Genomic DNA, 21,061 nt, shown 5'->3' with positions numbered 1-21,061 from the left:
CTGGTGGAGAAGGACTTGGCTTGACTTGGAATTTGCAATTGGCGCCAAACAGCGAAAAAACGGAACGACTGGCGCGCAGGAGACATTTCTTCTTGCCCTCGTTCATTACCAGACCCATTTGCTTCGCTTCCTTATTCAGTCTGAAGAAAGCGGAACCAATGGCGTGGATGTTGCGGCCACCGATGTGAAGTAATTTGTCGTAAATGACAGATGGAGTCACAGACTGACGGTTTGGCCAAACACAAAGCGTTAGACATTGCTCAGATAACGTATTCACCAGATTTGACTCCCTATGACTTTTATTTGATTTCGAAACTGAAAAATTCGCTCCGGTTAACGAGCCATGAGTTCATTGAAAAGGCTATGCACGAGGGACACTACCAAGGCTTCTAACAAATATAGATATGGAAAATTGGATTTTGTGGGTGAAAAGATTTGTGTTAAAATACGTGAAAAAGTTAAACTTTTCGTCAGTCCGGGTCAAATTTGAGCAGATTGTATATTATTTACTGAACTCGGAAAATCTAAGTTGGAGACTTACTGACAAATGGAATTAACCTTCTACCAGATCGACTTTCCAAGCCCGACTCGAAAATTAAAAACTATGTTCCTTGTCGTGTTCGAGGGAAGAGTACAAAACTAATCTAGCGTCAAATAAAAATAAGTTTCCTGCGGTTTTCCACGAATGTGAAAAATGTTATATTTATTGTTTATCCGCGTGCTTCCCTTGCTTTACACTTTGTTTCAATTTTAGCTATTTTATCCAATAAATCTTTTTTCTGCTTACGTAACGCCGCAATATTTTTAGCCAACACCTCAGCTTGTTCAACGGTGGAATCGTAATCTTTCAACAGCACCGGTTTGCTGGACAAACCAGTTTGAAATGTCAAATCGCGTATTTGTCGCTGTAAACGTAAGCGTTCTTCCTTCAAATGAACTAATTTCTCGCGAGATTTTTTCTTATCCTCCAGCAAACAAGCTAGGTTCTGCTTCTTTATGCCGTTTATAATGCGCGCAATATCGCCTTTAACTTTTATATTCGAGAGCGCATGAATATCGCGATTGCAACGCGCACGAACATAGCCCAATTCCACGCTGCGATCTATTTCGAAAACAATGGCGCCAATAAAAGAGAGTAAGAGTAGTTTTCTATATATTTTTTATATACTTGTATGTTATGTATACCTTCAACTTTCTTGTGCAAGTCTTTTGTTTCCGTTTGTAAGATCACATATTGTTTCAATCCCTTGCCGTATTCTATGTAGTCGTCTTTCTGAAAGTTAAAAGTATTATAACCAATATAAAATTTAGAAAACAATATATTCGTTTCTGATAAACCATCTCATCTTTAGTACTCTTAAATAAAGGTTTGCAAAAGGGACGGTTTGTTAACAGGAAACCTCTCAAATGTAATACATCACATATCTCATTTTGTAACATTCAATATTTAGCCAAATTATCATAACCTAAAGTTTCTCCATCAGCACATTAACTCATAATAATTTTCAATACTTTACGTTGAAAGGTTTTGAGGCAACAAAGAAAACTTACCCTAAACAGAGTATATTAAGTTTACCATAAAGGTTGTAACACACAGAAGGAAACGTCCGAGACCCTATAATATATATCTATATAAAATGTTCCGTCTGTTTATACGTGAACAAGTCTCTTAGTTTTTGAGATATCAAGCCTTTGTAAGGGAAACTTTTTTATTTGGCAAGATATCTTCCCAAAATGTGGCTTAGATTTTAGTTCAAGGCAACGCTAAAGTCTTTGCATACATTGTTTTGACGGAACCGCTTTAGCACAAAGCTGCTGTTGAAACTCACCGATAAAAATCGAGATAAGGCAGTTTACAAAATATTGTTCTCTGTTACTGAGTAACCATAATTCGACTTGAAGGTTGTTTATAGCAAACAACGTGGGCAGAGAGAACAAGCAAACGCTTTTCTGTTGGATACAAACCAAACGGTTTTGAGATTCAGTTATAGAATATAAGAAATGCACCTGTGAAAGTTATTATAGCTTCGGTGCAACAGCAGTCAACACTTGTTTTTCCAAGTTACGGTTACTGTTGTCGTCGTCAATATTTCAGACTAATTAAAATTTATTATCATAGGTATTGGCCGCGGTTACGTCGCACAACGAGTTTCAATGTTAGGTATCAAATAGTCGATTAATAACGGTTACGTTCTCACCAGCATCATTTTTAAAGAAATATGGACTGATAATTCCACCGGCCCACAAACCGCACAAAACCGTTGGTTTTTCAGGATGAATTGACAGTTCTTCAATCTCTTCAGGTTGATCTTCATGCCAAATGTGTCAATTTTACTTTTTTACATACCCATTGAGCCAGAAATGGGCCCCATCGCTGAACGAAATTTGGCTCGAAGTCGTATGATATTCTTAGAACTTTTCAAGAGCCCATAGAGCAAAGCGATGTCGCTGTGGAAGGTCGATCGACTTCAGTTCTTGCAAAAACTGTATTTTGTACGCTTTTTTTCCATACGTCAGTCCGGGTTGCAGTGAACGCTACTGAATCGACTCTCCACGGTCCTCGTGGACAGTCTAAGTTGCGGCTGTTATATTTTCTTCACTGCGTACTGGTCTATTCGGTCGAATATTATCCAATAATGAATGCTAGGTCTCAAGATGGCATTGAATAAAAATAACATGACAGCTTGACACGACTCACACGTGATCTGTCAAAAAAAAGTCTATTGAAAAAGTACCTTTATTTGTATCACTCTTTAGCAGATCAGATTGTCCTCCGTCTGGTTCTACCGTACCAGCACAAGAAGAAAATAAATGAAAGGGAATATAATGAAATTTCCGTCGGATGGAATGTTAAGGACATGCAGGATCATCAAGATCAGCGAAGAAAAATACGCATGTTTTTTACTAACACGGTCTCGAAAAGACTGCAGGACTACCTACTGATTTCATATATGAGTCGGATGGGTATAAGTAACGAGGTTACATGCTGAAAGTGCAGGGAATTAGACATACGAGAGACGCTGGAACACTTCTTATGCTTCTTTCTAGTCTATAATAAACTGAACCTTAATCTGGTGACAGTCAGCCAGTATAACCTAATTCCTAAGTTCAATTAAAACTCCTGGCTTTCGAAAGTTTCGTGACGTTTCAACTTTGAGATCAGCATATATAAAAATTGAAATCATATAGAATATCTGTATAGCAGATATATTGGTTTAGCAACATTTACCTTCTGAAGTTCTGCTTTCGTGTGTTGTACTTGAATGAGATCGTGATACGTTTTGCACACTTCATTATATGTTGTAAACATTTCGTTCAAAATATTCGTAATAATCTAAAGGAATGAAAGTATAATATGCAATTAAAAGAATTATCATATTTTTGTTGTTCATTTAATTCATGGTAATGCTTTTGGCACTATAAACTCACTGGTTCGGAATTTCCTTTCTCTTTTACAAGCGACTGGAGTACCAATGCTTTAAACTCGTCCTCTTTCTCTTGTGCACTTTCTTGCATCTTCGTGAGCCTTGCATTTAATTGGCTTTGTTCGTGTTCCCATTTCATTTTCATCGCATGTTCCATTCCGAGTGCCCGGTCCAACTGTTTCGTAGCATAATTGAGCTTTTCTCTATACTCCATAACCTGATCGGGTAAATCGTCTGTAATGGCTTGATATAATCTTTTACGTTTGTAGAATTCGATAGCTCTGCGATTGAGGACGGCTCGTATGGTACGTTCTACTTCCAATTCGTTCACCTTCTCTAAGATTTCTTCCATTACAGCATGTTTATCTAAATTATTACGTAATATTTCCATAGGTTGCTTATACTCGACGACATCCACAACCTCTCCGATTAAGGTATTTAGAAATTTTTCAGCTTCCGCCATCATTATTTTCAATACTCTCTCACGTTCGAGCTTTTCTGCTTTAAGCTGCATAAAATTTGGTTTCTCCACTATAGTCACCTTTAGTTTCGTTAAAAAATCTTCTAAAGAATCAGCTTGAAGCTCATCTTTGGCAACTACTTGCGTTTCTATTTTTTCGAGTTCCAATAATTGTAGTATCTCACTATCTTCAGACATCGATATGTCCGCTTGCAATTCCACCGTCTCAGTTTCCTCTTCTTCTTCTTCTTCATCTCCCATTTCGCCAACTTCGACGACGGCGGCAGTTGGAATGGGCGGCACTTTTCGCTCAAATAAAGTCTCACCAGTTAGTGGATCCACAAATATTCCTTCGTCCGTAGGCTCCGGTTCAATTTCGACTGTAGTTCGAACACTTTTTCGAGAGTCTTTATCTTCGGAGACTTCGTCGATATCTGGTATACCTCCATAAACTTGTAGTAAGTCAACATACATACTCTCCATTACTGGGACGCCATGTTGCGATGCACTTTCGTCCGTCTCGGTAGTTGAATAATCGCTTTCATACAATATTGAGTCATCAAATATTCGCGACATAATGTCCGACTCACGGTTTTCTTCAGCTGTAAATGATCGCGCGGCTTTTGATGCAATACTTTCCGGCAAAGACACGTCACTTTTTTGTGCGCGTAAAAGGCTGTCTACGTCTTTGGGTTGTTCGGTTTCGGCTTCCTCCTTCGACACTTTCACGTAGGTATGTGTCTTCTTCTTCTTACGTAAAACTAAAGTTGGTTGTTCCGCCATGACTTGGTGACCGTATTCCGAGTTTACAGTTACAAAATGAATATATAATTATAATATATGTATATATATAAAGATATATTTTTATGTGTTATACTAGTATTCAGTAATTTAGTTACTGAAATTAAATGCGTACCCCCCGTGTATAAAATATTTTTAAATGAAAATAAAACAAATCAAAAGCTGAAGTAAAAACCTAAGCACCCATATAAGCCAATAATTTCTAAAATAAATGTGGGGTTTCTCTAAATGTATTGCTGTCTTTTGCTTGGATGTATTTGCTACTTCATCGTTTACCGTCGTGTAAGTACAGCGTTGCAAACACCGCAGATCCTCAATTTTAATTCTGACTAACACTCTTCTTTGTCTATCTTGGGACCAGTATTAATAGCAACAACAATATCGGCCTCGAAATCGAACGCAGAATAACTCTTGCCAACAGCTACTACTCGGACTGAGTGAAGAACTAAAGTCATCTCTCGATGAATAAAAAAACCAAACTCTATAAGTCACCATTATTCATTATATGGTGCAAAGGCATGGACGATGAGTTGACGTTACGAGTTTTCGGGATAAAGGTTCTACGGAAGATTTATGGTTTTTTGCCCATTGGCAAGGGCGAATATCACAATCGATAAAACGATGAGCTGTACGAGTTACACGACGATATTGAAATAATTCAGCGAATTGAAAGACTGCGGCTACTCTGGCTAGGTCATGTCGTCCGAATGGACGAAAACACTCCAGCTGTGAAGAGGAAGAAGTAGACCTTTACTCCGTTGGAAAGACCAGCAGTTCTGTTGTTAACTTCTACACATGACTCATCCTCCAAGATGATCTTAATTGAGAATATTTTGTGAAACAAAAAAGTGGTTTTCGATGTTAACCTTTGATAACAAAATCGAATTCGGAATTATAATTTGTGACCTACGTACAAGTATATCTTTCTATTTCGATAAACAAAATCATTATTTGTTATATTATTGTGGACGAAGTTAAATTTTATGGCTGTTGTAGAAAGAAGTGTTTTGTGATATATGTATTCCGCGACTTTAACTCATTCAATAAGTGAGGTATAATCACCATTTAGTGCATTGTTCAAATCTATTTATGTCCACCACTTAGTTGTTTTTTATATCCTTTCATACCTAATAAATTTAAATGTTTACAAAATTCTAATAAATTATCTGTAATTGTTTGATGATTCAATGTTTTTGGTAAATATATGTATACAAGTACTAACATTACTCTCGTCATATTGTTTGCGATGTCATCATAAACTTCCTCTTTATTAACAAAATGATAATCAATCATTTAGCTAAATAGCTAACACATTATGTTCTCTTAATATATTTCACATTTAGGCCATCCATTATGGTATGCAAATAAGGGTGTATGGGAAGTTTATTACTTAGGAATAATAAAATTGAACATAAACAGTTATGTCTTTACACATTAAGCAACAAGTAATTGTATTGGCTATATTAACTAGTGTGTATATACATAAGAGTACGACGAGAAACAAACGGAGACTGAGTCTATACTGCAATACCGCTTTCGCCGGGCACTCAAATCAATCTAATCGTGTACTAACTCGATGTCTGGAGATCAGAAGTCTAGATATTACTTCACTAGTTTGAATGCACAGTCAGTGAGCTGTGGGCTAATACCGCTAACATACTATCGGAGTGGGTAGTTATTACTGCTACCTTTAAGATGTTGCATTGGTCAGGAATTGGAGCTGACGGATAGTTCCCGATAGTGTACTCATCCATCAACCCTCCTCACAAGCCTCGACTCATTCCTAAGCTCACTATGTAGAATACAGACAAATTTTCTAACAGAGCTGATTTCAGTTTGCTCGACCACTGATCGATTATAAAGCCTTAAGGAATTTTTAATCGACTAGCTTAATCTTACAATTTCCCAGTTATACTATTCAAGAGCTAATATTTTTATTAACTAAATTCTTAAGATAATTTTTGCTCCTTTTTCTTCTTATATCATTTCTTGTATACTTACTGATTAACTTATGTATATCTACAACAAATATATCGCTGTGTTTCTTCTACGTTTCACTCATCACATCATCCAATTACAAGCTCGTTTATTTAATTTCACTCCAACGGCATAACTTATGTTCTCAAGGCCATAATAAAATCCAGTGTTAAGTACATTACAATGCCTTTGTAATTGTGAACGAATTTATAAATTACATTAAAAAGCTTTCTAGCAGTGATTATGATATTCTACGCCGTATTTGATCGAGCTCAATGGATTCGACTCGTCGATAAAGTTTTTAGATTTTGCGCCAAAGATGCCTAAGTATATAATTAGTTTTAGCTGAATTACCAGAATGGAAAAGTCACTGCGACAAAGCAAAAAAGGGAAAAGAAAAAGTAAGAAAAAATGTAATACTAATTCAGTTTAGAGATATGGTGGTCACCGCAAATCGTCTTTCTTGGGAGGAGCTCCCGGAGATCAGCAGTAGTTCATTTCCAAATAAATATTTTTGTTAATACTAAGTCTTAAAATATAGTTAAAGGATAGATATGTTTACAAATTTTTTGATGAATATTTATATAAAATAATATAACATTAATTTTAAATTTTTTCCAAAAAAATTCTGGATTAATGTTTTCAATTTACTCAAAACGATTCGGAGCGGTCCTTTGAGTTTGCTGAATAGCCAAAACCCGATGTTGTTTGAAAATTTAATGAAAAATTCACGAAAGAAGTCGATTCTCAAGCATAAATTCCTTTATTTGATTGATGTGTTGATCATCAGTTGATATTGATGGCCGTCCTGGACGTGGTTTGTCGTCAACGCGTTCTCGACTATCTTTGAATATCTAGTACCAATAAAAAACACTTGCTCGCGACAAACAATTATCCCCTAAGGCCTTTTCCAACATTCTGAACGTGTCCGCACCAGAACTTTGACTTTGTAAAATTTCAGATCTATCTCAAAAACTAGTTCGCGTATATACAGACAGATGGTCGCGGATCAGACGACTCAGCTCATCTCGCTGATCATTTGAAGTGATCCTGACAAACTTAATACATATACTGAGTTCGGGGTATAAAAAGTATGTGTTTAGAACTATTTCCATGACAATGTCTAAGCGTATTTTGCCTTAGTTTTAACAAGTTTTGTATTCAGGGCTGCCACCCCAGTTGTGGTATAATGTATCAAAAAATATAAGGAGACTGCTTTCATTTCGTCACTGCGCTCTTCTTATAAAGAATATTAATCCAAAATGCCGTCTTAAAATTTTTGCGCCCTGGGCAATTTCCTAACTTGCCAAAATGGACGGGCCGACCCTGGACTGCCAACCAGCATCGGACGAAAAATTTGCAATGTTTTACACCGCTAAAACAAAAAAAACTACATCTTGAATTTGGAAGACTTAACTGGATTTATTGCTAATTTTTTGGACCGAATATTTTATCTTTATAAAACTCGTTTCCTTTTGATCAACCTTAGACACAAGATCTGCCTTTTTACTCTGATTGTTTACAAAAAATATTTTTTTTCACTTTTTGCTACCATTAAAGTGAGTGCAAAAAAGCAATAAAATAAAACCGATTCGTCAATACTTTTTTCTTGGTTGGTATGTCAGTGCCATTTGTGTCAAATGAAACTTAAAAATGATTGATTTTTAAAAATCAATCGGCCGAATATCGTGGCAAAGATGATCCGAAAAAACGTTGACAGTTTTCGTCGATTATCAAGGTGTAGTGCCTTCCTAATTTATTCCGACCGGCCAAACTTTCAACAACGAATACTGTTTGATAATTATGCGTCGTTTGCGCTAAGCTATATGTATGTATGTAAAAAAGGCTGGAATTATAGGCCGAAAACTTTTGGTTTTTGTACCATGATAATGTAACGTCGAATATTGCATTGATTCTTTGTGAGTTTTTCGCCAAATTTTCAACCAATATCGTGCCGGAACCACCTAATTTAGCTCCGTGTAACTTCTGGCTTTTCAGCAAACTCAAACGTTCTTGAGTCAATGGAAGACATTCGCTGTGCGCATTGAATGTTTCTTCTTAAATTGACTTTAACAACTGCGTCGATGATTGGAAAAACGTTGACACAACTGTATTGGGGCAAATGGGGATTACTTTGAGGGGGACGACATAGATTTTGAAGAATAAATTAAGAATTTTAAAATTCTGAAGAAAGTCTTACTATTTTCTGCTGATAGTGTTATGTCAATGAATTTGGTATACTCTAAAAGGTTTTAAATCACACTTGATTTAAGTTCAGTTCAACTGGAACTGAATTTCTGGAGTTGAAAGAAATCGCTCTGGCTTATTTTCATTTCGCATACTAACTAGTAGCGATTTACTTTTCAATTATATTCTCTTTGAAATTTATATCTTGAATACACTTCTCACGTCTACAAACGAGTGCATTTGCACCGAAAATGTAAATTCCCATTCATGTTGCGCTACAGAGGAGCAATTAGCTGCTAAATAAATAATACGTTTACTGTTAATGGGCATTGAACTTGACTTGTAGAGTTATATACATACAAAATAATTCGAAATTTTGAAGCTGACAAAAACTTTGATAGTGTTGCCAATCTTTTATTTTTTTTTGTTCTAATAATTAATAAACTAAACTACATATGTATATATTCACAATATCGGATGTCGAGGAAAGTCTTTTATGAAAATTTAATAATTTTGGTTTATAAAATTATTAATTTCTGTTTGGAGTTACCATCTTATTTTAATAAAAAGGTTTTAAAATGTTAAATCGGTTTTTTGAGGAAGCATAGAATTCTTTGAAGGTTACATTTTTTAAGAAAATTATCAAAAAATGATTTTTTGAATTTCTTTATATAAAAAATTATAAAAAATGTTTTAAAACTTTAAATTGATTTTTTGAGAAAACTTAAAGAAATGTTTAAGGGTTTGATTTTTTAAGAAAATAAATAAAACAGAGCTAACATTTTTTTTTAAATTTCCTTATATATGTATATAGTTAAATAAAATATATATTATATACTACAATTATCGGTAATAGAAACATAGTAAAGGAAGAAGAATATTCCCAAGGTCATTAATAAAAACTTGATTAAAAAAGATGCATATAATGCAAATGTATATACCATTAACATATAAAAATAAGAACTATTTTTTAGAGTTGCCATCTGGTTTTAATAAAAAAGTTAAAAAATTTTAAATTGATTTTTTGAGAAAACTTAGAGAATTATTTAAGGTTTGATTTTTTTAAATTAATAATAATACAATTTTAAACAGGGTTGCCACGTTTTTTAAATCAATTATATATATTATATAGATTTTTAAAATTTGAAATTTATTTTTCTTACTTTAATTGTTTAATCCTTAATTTTTTAATTAATACTAATTAAATTTTGAACAGGGTTGCCACATTTTTTAAATTTTATTATTTATGGATTTTTTAAATAATAATTTTTTTAATAATAAATCAGTTAGTGTATGAAATAAGTATTACTTATAAATGTATTGTCATTATTATTTTGTTGTCGCCTTGTATAAATTATGAAAATTTTGTAAAAATTATTATGTAATTTTCTAATAGAAACAGAATAAAAGAAGCTATTTTTCAAGAGTGTGAAATTATAAATTTCATTTAAAAGTTCGCCATATGTAGTGCTGTTTATTGAATTGCGTCATATTTCTCAATTATAAAAGTTCTTCAATCGAATTTCATAAAGATACTAAATGATGAAATACAATTATTAGATATCAGCTTTCACACATGCACATTTAATAGGGGCCACAAAAAGCTTTACTGAATTTTTGACGCTTTCTCATATATGTATATGTATATATACCATAAATACCCACATATCTGTAGTTACACAAATTAGTAGTAAAGCGCAGACAGTTGACTTGTTTGCCCATTTGTGCCAGTGCGCCACTAATATACAAATAGTTTCGCGCCAGACACCGATCGTGCCAGACATATAACTTCTACTGCTAAAATAATATTCGTGTTATTTTGTGTGAAACGAATTTCAAGTGAGAGCGCGTTATCTTGAGCGACACGAGAGAGTAATAAAACATTACAAACATGTCAACAGCTGATGCAAATGTAAACAATAAGACCGAACCGGACACGGACAAATGTGCTACACAAACTACCGCTAATAATGCTAATAAATTTCCCGACTGGCTTAAGGCTGATTTATTTGTGAAACTGCTCGAACAAAATGTTCCCGACTTTAAGCAAATCAAAAGTTTTTCCATCGAGCCAACACAAGAGGCGGGCGATAACTATAGCACGATTATGACCTCAGTGCGGCTCGTAGTTGAGTTAAAAAGTTGAGTTTGACCTTGAAATTCAAATAAGTAGTGCACAATATTAACCAAAAAAACTCTAAATTTTAGCCGGAAACACGCAGCAGGTGTCTTATATGTTAAAACTGCCAATAGAATGGGTGCAGAACTTGTTGAAGGGTACCAATGTGTTCGATGTAGAGACCATGATGTATCATACTGTCATACCAGAGCTGGAGAAACTCTATAGTGATGCGGGTGTTGAAGTGAAATTCGGCGCAAATTATTATGAACTCGAAACACCATCCAAATACGGTGTTATACTCATGGAAGATTTGCGACTGCTTGGCTGTAGAAATGCTAAACGCTTAGAAGGTCTCGATAAAGAACACACCGAAAGGGCATTGATAAAGTTGGCGCAATGGCATGCTGGCACCGCTACACGCGTAGCGCTCAAAGGTGAATATGACAAAGTTGTAAGCACTGGCATTTTCACCGAAGAATTCATAGTAATGATGAAAGATTTGAATGAGCAATCAACAAAATTATTCAACGAGTGTGTGAGCGCTTTTAACGGTTACGAAGTGTACAAAGATGCCATGGTAAGTGTTTATGTGCATACATTTCGGTGACTATTTGATAAAAAAACCTAACTTGACTTGGCATTTTTTATCTCTCAAGCTGTAAGGTGTAAGTGTATAGGTCTTTCTTTGAAGTAGAAATGAATTAAGGCAAAAATGGACTTAGAAAAGTTATGACCTTTAAAATTAATATAAAATATTAAATTTGCATATGAGCGCCCAAATTAAATGTTTACAAGCGAATTAAGTGAATTAAGTGTAAAAAGTGAGTTAAGTTGTTTTATCAAATACACGTAGACACATTTGCACCCGCATCAAATAAACTAAAAAGTTGCGATTAAATCAATTTTACCTTGTGTGCACTTAGTAGCGTACGTAATATAATAAATATTTAATATATGTAAATTCGACTTGACATCCCTGCAGGAACAATGTCAGAAAAGAGTGGCTGGCGATTTTGGGTCCATGTTGCAGAGCGATCCAAATGAATTTAATGTACTAAATCATGGCGATTTCTGGGTGAACAATATAATGTTTCAATATGATGCTGCCGGCAAGATCAAGGAAACTTATTTCGTCGATTTTCAATGTTGCCGTTATGGCACACCGGTGCATGATCTCTATAATTTGTTGATATCTTCAACGAGCTTGGAAGTCAAGCTGAAACATTTCGATTACTTTGTAAAGTATTATCATGATAATCTAGTGGAAAATTTGAAGCTGTTGAAATATCCCAAGAAGCTGCCCACCTTGAAGGATATTCATATAGCGCTTTATAAAAATGGTATTTTTGGTGAGTATTGTGTTAAGAAGTGGAAAAATTTGATGCTTGGCTGAAATTTGAAATTGGTTGAGTATTTTACAAAAAAAAATATTTTTGTCTCAGTAAGATTTTTTTGCACACATCATTTTTAGTAAAAAAGTTTTAAGCCAAAAATTTTTGAATTTTTGTTATATCATTTATTTAAAACAATTGAAATGTGACAACCCTGCACCAATATTTTTTTAAAAAATGAGCCTCTAAATATATAGAAATACATACTTGTTTAAAAATTAAATGTGGCAACCCTGCTTTAAATTTTTTTTTTTTTTGGAAAATAAGCCACCAAATACCATATAAATATTTTTTTATATACATACATATGCGTAAATATCTCTGTTTAGTCTATATTTGCATTGTCATTTATTCAAAAAAAATTAAACTGTGGCAACTCTGTTGCAATATTTTTGAAAAATTAATCTTTAGAAATTATATAAATATTAATTGTTAACATTTGATACTGTCATTTATCTAAAAAAATTTAAGCGGTGGCAACCCTGTTCCGATTTTTTTTTTAAATTAAGCATTTGGAAATGTGTGAATATTTTCATTTAACATTTTTATAGTATTATTTTTCTAAAAAATGATAAATGTGGCAACCCTATTCCAAAATTTTTTGAAAGAATTAAGCTTTGGCAAATACAGGAATATTTAGATCACCATTAGCATTATACATTTTCAAATTAACGATACGGATATTATACTTAAAACGGTATGGCAACTCTGCAAAGTGAAATATTTTCATGAAGCTGGCGTCTTTCACGTACCCAAATATTTTTTTTAGTATTTAGTCAACAACTTTCTATTAATGAATAACATACTTCAAAAAGTTTTTTAAAATATTTTTAAAAAGTTTTTCATTACAAAATTACATATAATTAATAATAATAATCAACTTGATAATTCTCATAGTTATCATTCAATATTTATGTTTTTTTATGTTGATTTTTAATTATAAGTTTTCTTTTTCAAAATTATTCCGATTTTTTTTTATTTTTAACTTTTTTTTCTCTTATCGGAATAAAATATGTATATTAATTTGTTCTACTTCATCATTATTACTAAACATTTCTGCTTTAGTTAACTTGTTTTTTAACTTAAATCTTTCTTCTTCGAAACTATTTCGAATTTTTTTTTTGTTTTTAAAATTTTTGTATTCTAAATCGTTTTACTATCTTACAGGTTTATTTGCTGCTCATGGTCATATGGCTATTGTGCTTCTCGAACCAAGTCCTGATGCTACACTGGAAAACTTAATGGGCACTTCGCCGGAAAGTGTGGAATTCAAAAAGCGAATGTATCTGAGCAAAAGATATCGAGAACACGCCGAAGTTGTCTTGCCATGGCTTTATTATCGCGGTGCTTTTGAGTAAAACACATATGGTATTTAAGCTGTAAATACTTTATACAAACAGTCACATTCTTACTTACTTTATATACACACCCATTTAATCGGTATATTAGTAATTATTGTTGAAAAATGTTTTCTATACAGACGTGTATGATATGCAATTTATTTCACGATGAACAATTAGAATGGTGGAGAGCTTTTGACTTAATAAAATATTGTGTTTTGTTGTGCATTGCGACTACGAATGATTGTTTTTGCTATTTGAAAACTTGTATGGATGTGTGTATACGTGTATTAAAATATGCATGCTGAGTAACGGCAGTTAATTGCTTGTCGTCCAGATACATTTAACGCTCTAATCATGTCTATTTATACCCTGAACAGGGTATATTAAGTTTGCCACAAACAAACCCAGATGGAAACGTCGGAGACCTTATAAAATATAGAGGTAAATCATCAGCATGACGAGCTGACTCGATTTAGCTACCTGTATGTCCATCTGTCTATACATACGCGAACGAGTCTCTCAGTTTTTGAGATAACGACTTGAAGATTTGTGCAAGTCCCTTTTTTTAAAGAAGCTGTTCATTTGTTAGAACCATCGATATCGGAGCTTTATGGCATACAGCTAATCCATCAAAAACTTGTCAAAGAAATTGTTCAGATCGGAGCGCTGAAGCTTGCAGCGACCATATAAATCCAAATCAAGTTCTTGTATGAAATTGTTTTTGCATGTGATGGGTATTATAGTTTCGGTGCACACAAGTTAACGTTTTTCTTGTTTTTTTTTTTTCCAGTTTTTTTGTATTTGTAGTACGCAATAAGCAAGTGTGATTCTCATTTTATAATAGAAGCTATTGTGTTCATTACTCAATCATTAGTTAGGTGAAGTTTTCGACGCCATACAAAGCTGGAACGATAAGATTTTACAAAAACAAACATTATAGACAGTTTTTATGTAATTGCTTGTCTCAGCATTCCAAATGACGCAAAAATATATCCTAGACTAGATAATATTAAGCTTTTCTGTTAGTCCATTCATCCAAATACTTGTTTTAACCAATATCTTTTAAGATGACTCTAGTTTCGAAAATTTCATTATTCAAAATTTTTATTTGTATATCATCAGAAAAATTGTAAATTTTCTATAAAAAACCCAATGATTGGACGATTTTTACAATGAGTGAAATTATTTAACAAAGAAGTTCCATTAAATTTTGTGATCGGAATCAAATTTGTGTTGCCGAAATGTTCGGAATGTTCGAAAAGGCTTTCGGTGATAATTGCTTGTCGCGAGCAAGTGTGTTTGATCGTCAACTGATGATCAACACGTCAATAAAATGAAAGAATTGGTTCTTGAGAACCGATGATTAATAGACAGAGATCTTACTGGCATCGTTTGCATATCAGAGGAATCAGCAAAAACCATTTTGAAAGATCATTTGGACCTTCGAAAAGTGAAAGCATGATTGCCAAAATTACTCACATCACTTTTTTCGAAAAACAGCGTGGCGTTAACGTTTGTGAAATAATGCTTTCCGGTGTTATGAAACATATTATTAATGGCGACGAAACTTGGATCTATGCTTATGACCCGGAAACAGCCGATCAATCGGCCGAAAATCGAAAATCGTGGCAAAGTTGAGCCGAAGCCGAAAAAAACACACCAAAGTAGGTCAGTAATCAAGGTTTGTGTTTTCTTTGATTATATGTCACCATGATCATACACCGTCGCGTACTGCATTGATTCTTCGGGAGTTTTTTGCTAAATTTTGAACCAATATCATGCCGCAATCACCGTATTCGCCTGATTTACTATAGCTCCGTGTGACTTCTGACTATTTAGCAAACTCAAACGACCGCCCCGGGGAAACTACTTTGTGTCAATTGAAGAAATTCACTTTAACGACTGTTTCGAGGATTGAAAAAAACGTTTGAACAAGTATATTGGGGCCATGGGGGATTACTTTGGGAGGGACGACATAAATTTTAAAGAATAAATAAAGTATTTTAAAATTATAAAAAAAGTCTTACTATTTTTTGCTCATAGTAGAAGTTGTGCTGAAATTTCACTCGAGTTGAAAACGCATTGATAAAGTTAAAGTTAAAGTTAAAGTTAAAGTTAAAGTTAAAGTTAAAGTTAAAGTTAAAGTTAAAGTTAAAGTTAAAGTTAAAGTTAAAGTTAAAGTTAAAGTTAAAGTTAAAGTTAAAGTTAAAGTTAAAGTTAAAGTTAAAGTTAAAGTTAAAGTTAAAGTTAAAGTTAAAGTTAAAGTTAAGGTTAAAGTTAAAGTTAAAGTTAAAGTTAAAGTTAAAGTTAAAGTTAAAGTTAAAGTTAAAGTTAAAGTTAAAGTTAAAGTTAAAGTTAAAGTTAAAGTTAAAGTTAAAGTTAAAGTTAAAGTTAAAGTTAAAGTTAAAGTTAAAGTTAAAGTTAAAGTTAAAGTTAAAGTTAAAGTTAAAGTTAAAGTTAAAGTTAAAGTTAAAGTTAAAGTTAAAGTTAAAGTTTTAAGGTTAAAAAACTAGGGTATCGAAAAAATTTATATGGTAAGGTTGTAGGTAATAAAATGATCAATAACTTTTTCCTATTTTTAAACCTATTTTACTATAGCAGTTTGTGAATAATTTAAAGCCTTAAACTCATATTAAAGAGATACTACAAATTTATTAAAGACAATAATATATTTAAATTATTATAACATTATATAGTATATGAATACATAAACATATGCAACTGCTTTCTTTTAGCATTTTTTTACTATCGCGACTTTCAGTCTGCACTTACGTGACTTATAAAATGTGACCTAACTTTGTTATATCTGTGTCCCGTTATCTCGAGTGGGTATTGTATTTGTTTTGTTTTTGTATTGCGTTGCAATCGCGTTTTAAGAGCTCCAAAACACGAATGACAAACATTCTGCAATGACAATTCTGTTATCTGTCTGTTATCTAATAGACAAGGGTAATAGATATTAAGTAGTTGATAAATACGGAAATGGAGATAGCTGTAAGTGTGAACTACAGAAATTGAGTTGTTATTTCTGTTATGAGACGTCAAATTTAATGAGAGAGTTTTTGAACAGCATTTTAAGTTCAAATGTTCTTCTAACTATAATTAATACTACTTCCTTAAAAAAATTGATCACAAGCGAAACTTATTTCGCATACAATTATATATTATTTCCTTAAACTCCGTTTAGATCGTAGGGGCAAATACTCACAACAGTACTGACACTTTCGTAGTTACTTATTATAAATGATTTACGAGCTTTGTTATTCAAAGGATATCTAATGCGACAATAAGAACTGGTAGCGAAGCCATTAAATTTTTTACCAGTAACAGTATTGAATTCGCTCCTATCTCCTTACATTGTTACTGTGCCTCTTCTTTGTATATGTCACAAACTTTCTCTTCAGTGATTGAACCCACAAAAATTGTATACAGAATGTGGATATTAATTTTACGCTAAGATTAATAGTCGGTTGTATGAATAATGACAATTAATTATCCCATTTGCATTCCTATTGGTTAAATAAGCAATTAATTATATATGTAAATAGGCAAACAAAGTCTCAATGATAATTAAAGTCTTATGTCATTAGCATGTGCATGTGGGAGATATAAGTTTATAATTTAAAATGTACAGAATTATTAAATATTTGTGCTAGTAAGTTTTTATAATGGGATTATAGTTAGATTTAATGGTTTAATATATTATACTGCCTTTGTTTATATCATTTTCAAGCTTTGTGCAAATATCTAAATTGAGTACGTTCAGAAAAATTTTAGTAGAAAACCTTGTGTAGTAATTAAAATATTCAAAGAATCGAATTTTAAAATTTAATAGTTTTTTTTTTTTTTTAATTTTTGCCAACAGCTGTAGTCTTTATCGGCATCGGTGTCGCCAAGCATTGCCTATCGGCCTAAGCCATCACGTGCAGCCAAGCAATTACTGGCACATAACAAGTGTTTTCTTAAAACAACTACAACATAGTGTATTTTGTATTTAGAAAATTTACGAAAACAAGCAATTTGGTAGTAACTAGAGTTTCATGCATAATTCAGCAATTTTAAAGCCAGTGCAACATCGTCTCTAGCAGCTATATTATACATAATATACTTGTGGGTGTAAGCATACTTATATGTAGCTGTGTGTGTATGTATACACGCTTTTTGTTTGTAGAGCCCATAGCAATTGTGCCGCCAATTCGATACTTCCACTTGACTGCGCCAAATGGTAGGTTATATTTCTTGCATGCTCGGCTTTGGGCCGTTGACTTTCGCTCGAGCGTTTAAAATTCAGTCAATATGGCCGATGAGTCGAATGGCTTTCACATAATTTAGGGCGCTCTGGTTGTAGAAGAGGTAGTAGCGTACAATCTCATTCGCAAACATAACAGATATTATTGAATATCGGTTCAAACTGGTGCTTTAAATGTAACTACAAGTTCTGTGGTTTTTGGTACTTTTGTAGAATACGGATATTTTGAGTTTGATTAATTTTTCTTGTAAGTTATTTGCGTATCTCTTATAGTCTGAGCCTTAATAATTATATGCAATTTTTTACACAGGTATGTATATTTGTTGCCCTTTTTGTGTAAAAGAAAATAAAAAAATACATTAATTTTAATTAATATAATATTAACTTTCGTTATATTTTATTTGAGTCGCCCTGTATTAAAATATAACATCAAGGAATGCAGCCTTGCGCTTTTGTTTACATTCGCGGTTAAGTGAATAAATTGCTGTGAACAAGCAAATCAAAACAATTAAGTTAGTGTTTTCTTTAAAAATCTTAATATATGATTTAAAATTATGTAATTTAAAATTCTGAAATCAAAAGTGTAAAGTGAAATGAATAAGTTTGAGTAATTAATTGTGTAATGTCTGTAAATATCGCGTGTGAAGCAAAAAGTCTCAAATTGTGCATCGCTACGTGAGTGAGAGCAAATTTTCCGTATGCAATTGAAATTTGCCAATCTTTTGTGGAAAAGTGGAAAAAAATGTGTGAATTGTGTTTTAAAGTATTTGTGTTACCAAAAAATTATGTTATTAAATGCAATAAGGTTTTTTGTTATATTTTTTGCAAATTGATAAAAGATTGTGCGTCGTGTGTGGCTCGTTTATGTTCGCAGCTGCATGCAAAAACATGTTCATGCGTTTAACAGGTAAGTCGATAAGGAAATGCAATGTTATTGGTTTTATTTATTCTTAGATACTTATGTTATTTTATAATTCTTTGTGATATATTTGAGTAAGTCTAAAAAATATTTGTGTGTAATAAATATGTGCATACTTATATATGTACCTAAATAGGTATGCTCTTAAAGATTGTGGGCAGATGGTATCATCCACATAATCTTTTAATTAAGGATAGTGTTTCAATTGAATTTATTTTGTATGTATTTTTATCCAATGTAATTAAGTTTGCCACGAAGTACGTAAGACACAGAAGAAAACGTAGGAAACCCTATAAATATAATAAGCAGCGACGAGCTGAGACGATTTAGCCATATACACGTACGTCTGTCTGTCAGTTTGCATATACGGAAATTTTTTCCTTAGTTTTCGAGTTATCGATATGAAATTTTGGTCATAACTTTTTCTCCTCAATAAGCTGCTCGTTTGTCGGTATACTTAGTATACAAACTCATTGATTAAAATTATGTTCTCTTAATCTTCATACAGGATATATTGAAACGTCAAGCATCGTGGCATCGTGGAAACCGATGGCCGAATTTCCAGGCTTAGTTATTACATGAATTGTATTCCCCTCTTGGAAAAATATGAACTTTTCAATACGTATATGTATGCCTCGTGGTGCTTCTATTGTCGATATAGGGAACTGTGTTGAGTTCAGGGTTCCTAAGCTTAAGCTAATGTTTTGATATGGGTTATGTACTTTGACCATCGGGGGCTCATCGGTATTATTGTGGGTAATTATGGTGAGCATTTTTGTTAGTTTGGTGATTTTGCGCTCAATTAACGGTAGAGATCGGGAATCCTTTTATAGCAAATATGAATGGTTTCTAAAGGTATTGTTAATCGTCACTTTTAGCCAAACTTTTCAAGATCGTTATCTGATCATGGCTGTGACTATTTGGATGTTGAAAATTTTTTCTTTGAACTGTTTTCTTTGTTTGGACCTCGGTGGTTGTGGCAATACTAAATATTAATTTTCCATCCCCGATGAGTAATATCATGCAAAACACTTTAAATCAATATTATTGAATTGTATAAACAAACTGAACTTAGTCCTAATATATTGTGCTATAGTGAACCAGCGTTACTTCAATAAGAAGAAAGTGTCACAATGAAGAGAAAGTAAACATCAAGTCGAAATAAACTATAAAAATGTTTAACAAAAAATCTTTCGAAATTTTAAAAACAATACAAAATCTACAGGACACCAAACCAAAATGTCACAATCACGTGACAGGAGAAAAAGTAGAAGAAAATACAGTCGCCAACCGCTCATAAATAAATCAACACAAACCGAACAAGAGCGTACAACGAATCAGACGCGCACAATAAATGGCTCGGTAATTTTGAAAATCACCGACTATACAAAACTAGATGATAACGAACAGAGCAGCATAGAGGAGACATCTTTAAGCGACACATCATCGCGTGGCTCATCGCTTTCAAAATCGAGAAGACATAAAAATGCGCCGATTAATGTTAAAAGTGATGGTAGCCAAACAAAGAAAGATTGGCGCTATGCAATTGTAGACCCAGCTGAGCTGTCCACGGATTCGGATGATTCGATAAATTCAAATACGCAATCATATGACTATTTAGAACGCGAGCCGTTGGTGACATCATTGACAGATCTAAGACTGAGCGATAGCGAAGAAGAGCAACAGCAGTTGTACTTAACCGAGATGACAAGTAATGAGGAAAAATTGGCCAAACTGTAGACCTAGCAGTTTTCGATTTAGAATATTTTTTGGCAATTACTTTTATTCTACTACTTTTTCGGTATCTAAATAAATCAAAGCAGAATGAGTAATCGAAAATGTCGCTTTGTTTAGCCCATATAGAAAATATCAGCGAATAAGTAAGCAAGTTAGGGATGGTCGGGTCCAAAAAAGAATATTATCGGAAATGTTGTTGTTATCTGGTTTAAGCTTTAATCATCAAAAGTGCTTAAATTATATTAATGAGAATGAGATTAAAATGGTTTTACTGCTGTAAATTTAAGAAACTCTCATTTGACAGAAAGCACTCTTTTGTTTCAATGTTTTGGTACTTCATCGGCTGGATTTGTGTTAGGTTGTATTATTTTGAGGAAGCGCGATATGCTTCTTTCGACTCATTTACTTTAAACTTTTAAAAAAATAGATCTTGATTCGTCTTAGTTTCAA

The 21,061-nt window shown here is 33.1% G+C and overlaps 3 protein-coding genes across 3 annotated transcripts in view; 2 read left to right on the top strand and 1 right to left on the bottom strand.

Annotated features, from left to right (window-relative positions):
- Nucleotides 1–676: 676 nt before the first annotated feature.
- Nucleotides 677–4,791, bottom strand: LOC126755435 (rho-associated protein kinase 1-like). Its single transcript, XM_050468007.1, has 4 exons — nucleotides 3,430–4,791; nucleotides 3,230–3,334; nucleotides 1,186–1,273; nucleotides 677–1,102 (listed from the first exon to the last, which is right to left on the bottom strand). The coding sequence occupies exons 1-4, from the start codon at nucleotides 4,666–4,668 to the stop codon at nucleotides 711–713; spliced, it is 1,824 nt and encodes a 607-aa protein (XP_050323964.1). The 5' UTR covers nucleotides 4,669–4,791; the 3' UTR covers nucleotides 677–710.
- A 5,774-nt stretch (nucleotides 4,792–10,565) lies between these two features.
- Nucleotides 10,566–13,944, top strand: LOC126755434 (uncharacterized). The gene is made up of 4 exons (XM_050468006.1): nucleotides 10,566–10,991; nucleotides 11,059–11,549; nucleotides 11,955–12,321; nucleotides 13,531–13,944. Exons 1-4 carry the CDS (start codon nucleotides 10,742–10,744, stop codon nucleotides 13,719–13,721), a joined length of 1,299 nt encoding a protein of 432 aa, XP_050323963.1. The 5' UTR covers nucleotides 10,566–10,741; the 3' UTR covers nucleotides 13,722–13,944.
- A 4,573-nt stretch (nucleotides 13,945–18,517) lies between these two features.
- The window catches only part of LOC126756958 (surface protein-like), a 54,249-nt gene continuing 51,705 nt past the window's right edge, over nucleotides 18,518–21,061 (top strand). The window contains exon 1 of the mRNA XM_050470467.1: nucleotides 18,518–18,862. Coding sequence (XP_050326424.1) covers nucleotides 18,820–18,862 — 43 coding nt within the window. The 5' untranslated portion in view covers nucleotides 18,518–18,819. The remainder of the gene's footprint in view (nucleotides 18,863–21,061) is intronic.

This window comes from Bactrocera neohumeralis, chromosome 4, assembly GCF_024586455.1.
Source record: "Bactrocera neohumeralis isolate Rockhampton chromosome 4, APGP_CSIRO_Bneo_wtdbg2-racon-allhic-juicebox.fasta_v2, whole genome shotgun sequence".
Classification (NCBI taxonomy): Eukaryota; Metazoa; Arthropoda; class Insecta; order Diptera; family Tephritidae; genus Bactrocera; species Bactrocera neohumeralis.
This window is presented reverse-complemented; position numbering and strand designations above follow the sequence as displayed.